Raw genomic sequence first — 6121 nt, forward strand, 5'->3', positions numbered from 1 at the left:
TTATCTCCCCCACTTTTCTTCTCTCCAGGCTACTATAATGGTCTATCAAGCTGTAGCAGAGTACTGGATCAACGCTAACGAACCACAGTACGATCTGAATGTGGACATCAAGTTGCCAGGAAGGTCGATACCTGAAAAGTACAATTTCAATCAGAACAACCACTATGTCACAAGAACGTCTAAGGTGAGAAGAAGCAACACAAACACAGTCACCATGTAGCACAATTTGTCAGTCTGAAAACATGTCCTCTAGCAGTAAATAAATCTCAGTACTGCTAGTGTTTCTGTCTTTTTGGCAATCCATCTCACCACTCTGCAAGCTTTTTGGTCTATTTCCTTTTTCCCTGTCTAACAGACATTCAATGCAATTTAAATTCAGTCGGTGGGAGCAAAGTGAGCTTATCTCTGTTTTTTTTCTCATAATATGTACAAACACATCTTTGTGTGTTTGTACATATTAATCCCAACAGATTAACGATATAAACCAGGACATCACAGTGACTGCTAGGGGAACAGGAGAAGCAACAGTGACAGTAAGTTATCTGTTAGTTGATCATTTCAGAATCCTAGACAAGGCTTTTTAAACCTTAAAAGAACAGTATTACAAAGACTTATTTATCACACAATATAAAAACACACTTTTTCTGATGCAACAGTTGGTATCACTGTATTACGCTAAGCCCAAAGAACGGGAGAGTGACTGCCAGAATTTTACCCTCAAAGTGGATCTCGTAGAAGGTACTTTGATGTCCTTTATCTCCTCTTTTTATTTTACTTATCTCATTAAATCTGTTTGCTTCAGTTTATGGCATTTTATTTGTTTGTGCTCATTTTTTCTTTTTCCTTATTCTTTCAGAGAATGCAACTGAAAAGATATACAAACTTAGGATAGAGGTCATGTAAGTACAATGTAAACTACACTTTAGAAATAGTTTTGGCTTAATTGGATTTTTTTGTTCCCGTCCATTTAACTCTGCTGTCATTTGAATCATTCTTATCATTCTCTCTACAGGTATAAGAACAGGGATCGTGATGCAGGCATGTCAATCTTGGATATTGGCTTACTAACTGGTTTTGCTGTTGAAACAAAAGACCTGGATTTGGTAAGAAGAGACACCCACATTAAGTTATGTGGTTACAGTTAAAGAAAAAATAAGACCTCTTAATGTTTAAAATTTGTCTTTTTGTGTGTCTCTAGTTGTCTAGAGGACGTGGCCGCACCATATCAAAATATGAGATGAACAAAGTCCTGTCAGAAAGAGGCTCACTCATCATTTACTTGGACAAGGTTGGAAATCACACCAATCTTTCTCCTTATCCCCCCTTTCCCCTTTACCCTGGTGTTTATTTATGTTTTTCACTTTTGTGTGTGTCTGTATTTCAATTCCCAGGTTTCTCACACACGACCAGAGGAAATTGCTTTTAGGATCAAACAGGAAATGCCGGTGGGCGTCTTAAAACCCGCAGCCGTATCTGTCTATGAATACTATGAACGTGAGTTTTATAAACATCTTACCTTTGTTACCTTCAGGTGTTCCAATAAGCACCTAGACATGCAAACTGCTGTCTGCCGAGCAGCTGTACTTTTCTGACTACATTGTGCCAAGTCTAAAGTTCGGTTGTTTGTCAGGAGTTCCAGTTAAAAAAAGACAATTTCGCACTCCTAACTTTGTGGCAACAGTTTGGGGATGAGAATGTTTCAACACACCGGTTTTGCACTATAGTGCACAATGCAAGGTCCATCAAGACATGGTGTAACAGCAGTCTGGCGAGGAAGGAGCAGCTAGCAGGTCCAGCGGGCATACTGTGTGGAGGTTAGCCAGATAACTCAAAGCCAGTCAGTTAAATCAAACAACAGACCTTTATTTGACGTTAGCAACATAAGCCCACACAAGCCAGGTTTCCACTGCTTTACTCTGTCCGTACATACATGTGCGGGGATGGGTAGACAATGCCAGCCCGTTACAATGGTGAGGTCTTTCTTGGAACAGACACACAGGCAGCATGTACTGGCCTGCACAGAGTCTTGACCTCAACTTGATAGAACAGGTTTGGGATGAATTAAAATGGAGAATGTAAACTAGGCCTTTTCATCTAACATCGTCTGACCTCACAAATACACTTTGGGAAGAATGATCAAAAATTCCTATAAACACACTCCTGAACCTTGTGGAAAGCATCCCAGAAGAGTTGAAGCTGTTACAGCTGCAAAGGTTGGGTTGACATCATATTAAACCGTATGGATTAAGAATGGGATGTCACTTAAGTTCATTTGTGTGCGTGATTTGTCATTGCCATATACATTGTTATATCTACCATAGCGGTCACAAAATAATAGAGAAATACCTTCTTTTTTATTGCAGAAACACGCTGTGTGAAATTCTACCATCCAGAGAGGGAAGCTGGAAAACTACTGCAGCTCTGTAGAGATAACATATGCACATGTGCTGAAGGTAAACACAATCATATACATGTGATTAAAAAACCTTATTTTACAACAGTAATTAAAATGTTTTCATGCATTTTTCTATAACTTTAAATGGTACAGAACACAGCATTAGAAGTGTGATTAAAGTAAAGCTTTCATTGTTATAGTCAAATTTTGAGCAAATGTGTTTTTTATGTAGTTTTGTTTGGGTGCAAGTTCTTCCTGACAATGAACTGGTTAAACCTGAGGGTGGGTGGAAGGCACCTGAAGCTGTGGATATGCTGATCCTGTGTCACAGTGCCTTTTTGGCATACAGTTATGAAAAATCAATCATGGACTCCTGTGTATCCCCAAGTATTCCTGAGTCGCATAGGAGGCTGTCTGACCAACAGCTAAAGCATGGTGAAAACTGGTTCTTAACAAAAACACAAGCACACAGCAAATCTATAACAGGATAGCTGGGACCGATGTCCAGACCCTAACCCCTTTGAAATGCTGTGGCAGGAATATGATAGACTTATACAGGGGCAAATCCCCACAAACCTAAAACTCCTCAAATGATGTGAGACACTGATTTCAGAGAAAAAAAAATACTTATTACTGCTAAAGGTGATTCTGCAAGCTTTTGAATCATTGGGTATACTTTCACACTGCAGTATTCTGGCCTGTGAAAGTACATTTGTTCTTCATAACTAGCTATTGTGCTGTTAGTAACTTTAGATCTATGCACTAATCTACAATTATAAAAGACGCCTATTTTAGCAAATGAGATTTAAATAGTATATTCGACCTTCATATACCTGCAGTCACCTATCAACACACATGAATACATTAGCTTTGCATTTTTACCCTGTCCCTATTGTGTACTTACAGAGAACTGCAGTATGCAGAAGAAGGAAAAAATCCCCAATGATGACCGCCAAGCTAAGCTTTGTGAAAGTACAGAGACCAGCAAAGTAGACTTTGGTAAACAAACATAAATGGGTTACATTTAGTTTTATTTAATAGGATATAGTAATGCAAAAAGCTAAAAACTATACTTTGGCTGCCCACAGCTTACAAAGTGCTGGTGGAAGAGGTTGTAGAAGAGTTATCCACAGACAGTCACAAAGTCAAAGTGCTGGACCCCATCAAAGAAGGCAAGTACCTACGTCCTTTAAACGTCTATTTTAAGAGAAATTACTAGTTGTTGTTTTTTGTGGCATTAAGATAGCAGTGATGGTTATTTTCTATTATAGCCACAAAAAAATAGGCAATTTGAAGGACAAATCGAGCATTTTATAAAACTGCTGCTTGCTTTTGTACTAAGCGGTACATTTAGTGGTTGACACCATTTACTATCAGTAAGTCAGTGTGGCTTGTCTTGCTGATACCCATTTTCTCATTTAACATTTAATACTCAGCACAAGCATATTGCCAAAATACTAGTATTATCTGTATAATACTGTATTATGATGATACAACTAGGAATGTATATGGACACAGCAGCACTGTGTTTAACTATAACTTGAGCAACACATTCAGTCATTCATAAATCACTGCTCTCAACTGTCATATCTTAATTACAGGGAGTCTTGATGTTGGTCCACTGAATAAACAGCGCATATTTCTCAGTTATCAACACTGCAGAGAAGCTTTAAGCCTGGAACAAGGAAAAACCTACCTCATCATGGGCTCAGATAAAGATATTCACCGAGATGACAAAAAGAATACGTAAGTATATTGTTTGTCTGGCTGTGCTTGTGTGTGGTGTATATTTAAACTAATCTCAGAGTTCTATTCATTAATCATACCTTCAGTGAATAAATGTAATTAACTTGAACTGTGTATATTTATCACAGTTGTTTTATTCTGTATTTTGCTGATTGGTCACACAAACACTATTTTTCTTTCAATTGTTCTTTTCAGATTCGAGTACGTAATTGGTGAGAGAACCTGGGTTGAGTATTGGCCTACAGCAGAAGAGTGTCAGACTGACAAATACCGGGATACCTGCTTGGGCTTGGAGGAGATGGTCATTCAATACTCAGTCTTGAGCTGCATCGACTAGTAAAACAAAAAACATTTCAAATCTTGTTATTCTGCTGTTTTTACAATTTTCTGTAAAACAGCAACTGTTATAAGGGTTTCACCATTTTACTGCAATGATTAAAATGTATTAAAATTTGGTACTGGCTCTGTGTTTATTCAAGTTTATGGTGGTTAATAAATTTCTCGAATTTTTAATGCATTTGAAACTTTACTAATCCATGACAAGCACAACAAAAAAATAAAACATTTGAGATAAAACACCCAGCCCTCCATATAAACCTGATAAGTACAAGAAAAAAGGTTGGATGTATAGAAATATTACTGAGTTAGTATAACTGCAGAAATAAGAAAATATGTTGGCATTTATTGTCATGGTCCGCGGCCCAGTGTCCAAGGAGCTGATGGGATGCCCACGCCCACGGGTGTGGCTGTTAACTCCACACCTGCATCCCATCTCAGGCGATTATCAGGAGGACTATTTGATCCAGCCCAGCCAGCTGCTCCACGCCAGTCCGTTAGTCGTCTCACAGCGGTAACGTACAACCACGGGAAGGCGGTTGTGAAAACCCTCATTTACCTGAACAAACGCTAATCTTTTCCTTTGCGCTCAGGTAACAGCTCGGCGTGTTTTTGAGCCACCTGCCCGTCTGGAGTTTGGATCGCCTCCGGTACCAATCACCTCTACTTTCCTGGAGCTCCCCCGCTCCCACGGCCCCGCTTTGACTGTAAGACTCATACTCTCCCCCACGTATGCTGCTATCCCCGCTCCCCAGTAACTCTCTCCCTCTTTCTGTTGCAGCCTCCCACAGTCCCGATTACGGCGTTCCTGCGTAACTCATCCCCTGGTCCCTTGGTTTTTCTAGTTTCTCGCGTGTTTTCCTTTGACCCTTCCGGGACACCTTTAGTTGAAATAAAGTTTATTTTTCGTACTCCTGTCCGTGTTGTCTCTGCTTCTGGGTCCAGCTTGTGTACTGAACTTCGGTTCATGACATTTATTTTAATTTTCAGACAAATTTTCACCAGCCTGTTAATCAACCAAAGACCAAGACAGACTTTTAATTCATTTGAAAGCCTGATGCTTAGCCTTGTCCATCCCAGTTGCAAAACTCAAAAAACATTCTTCTTTGGCTCTTGAGGAAGGCGGTCGCACTTTTCTCCTCTCCCCTACCCTTATCTTCCCTGCTTGGCTTCTTGTGTCTTTGTCTAGTCTCGTCTACTTTTCTACTCTTGCCCTGGAACACTCTCACAGTCTGTTCTCTAAAACCTAAAATAGGAATTATGGATTTGATCAACTGGTCCCTGAATGCAATTGACACCCTCCTCTCAACGAGGAACCTGGGCTCGGGTGAGCCTGAGTGTCCTGGAGGGCGTTCCCTGCCGGATACATGATGGACGGGTGGCATAACTGGAGGGCAGTGTGTCTCGCGGGACTGTCGATCGAGGACATTGAAGACATCTACCTTTTCGGAACAATGATATCAGGGTTCTTGCTGATCGGAGCTGGCTTGGCCCTGGCTTATCAAAGATTAAAGAAAGCGGAATTGGCTGTTCAAAACCCCACACGGCTGCCTGCTGTGATTGAAGCGATGGGACGAGTCGTTGTAGGGTCTGTGTTTCCACAAGCCCCGCTAATTCTAGAGACATATTCATCATGAAGAAAAC

At 40.3% G+C, this 6121-nt stretch overlaps 1 protein-coding gene across 1 annotated transcript in view; it reads left to right on the forward strand.

Annotated features, from left to right (window-relative positions):
- Positions 1–4498, forward strand: part of LOC308394929 (complement C3-like) — a gene marked incomplete at its 5' end in the record, with an annotated part of 33378 nt that extends 28880 nt beyond the window's left edge. Inside the window, 12 exons of the mRNA XM_080879543.1 lie at positions 29–184; positions 471–533; positions 657–738; positions 857–899; positions 1013–1103; positions 1199–1288; positions 1392–1494; positions 2364–2453; positions 3302–3394; positions 3484–3571; positions 4001–4141; positions 4337–4498. Coding sequence (XP_080735669.1) covers positions 29–184; positions 471–533; positions 657–738; positions 857–899; positions 1013–1103; positions 1199–1288; positions 1392–1494; positions 2364–2453; positions 3302–3394; positions 3484–3571; positions 4001–4141; positions 4337–4478 — 1182 coding nt within the window. The 3' untranslated portion in view covers positions 4479–4498. The remainder of the gene's footprint in view (positions 1–28; positions 185–470; positions 534–656; positions 739–856; positions 900–1012; positions 1104–1198; positions 1289–1391; positions 1495–2363; positions 2454–3301; positions 3395–3483; positions 3572–4000; positions 4142–4336) is intronic.
- Between the last annotated feature and the right edge of the window lie 1623 nt (positions 4499–6121).

The sequence above is a fragment of the Rhamphochromis sp. 'chilingali' genome, assembly GCF_963969265.1.
Source record: "Rhamphochromis sp. 'chilingali' genome assembly, chromosome: 4".
Classification (NCBI taxonomy): domain Eukaryota; kingdom Metazoa; phylum Chordata; class Actinopteri; order Cichliformes; family Cichlidae; genus Rhamphochromis; species Rhamphochromis sp. 'chilingali'.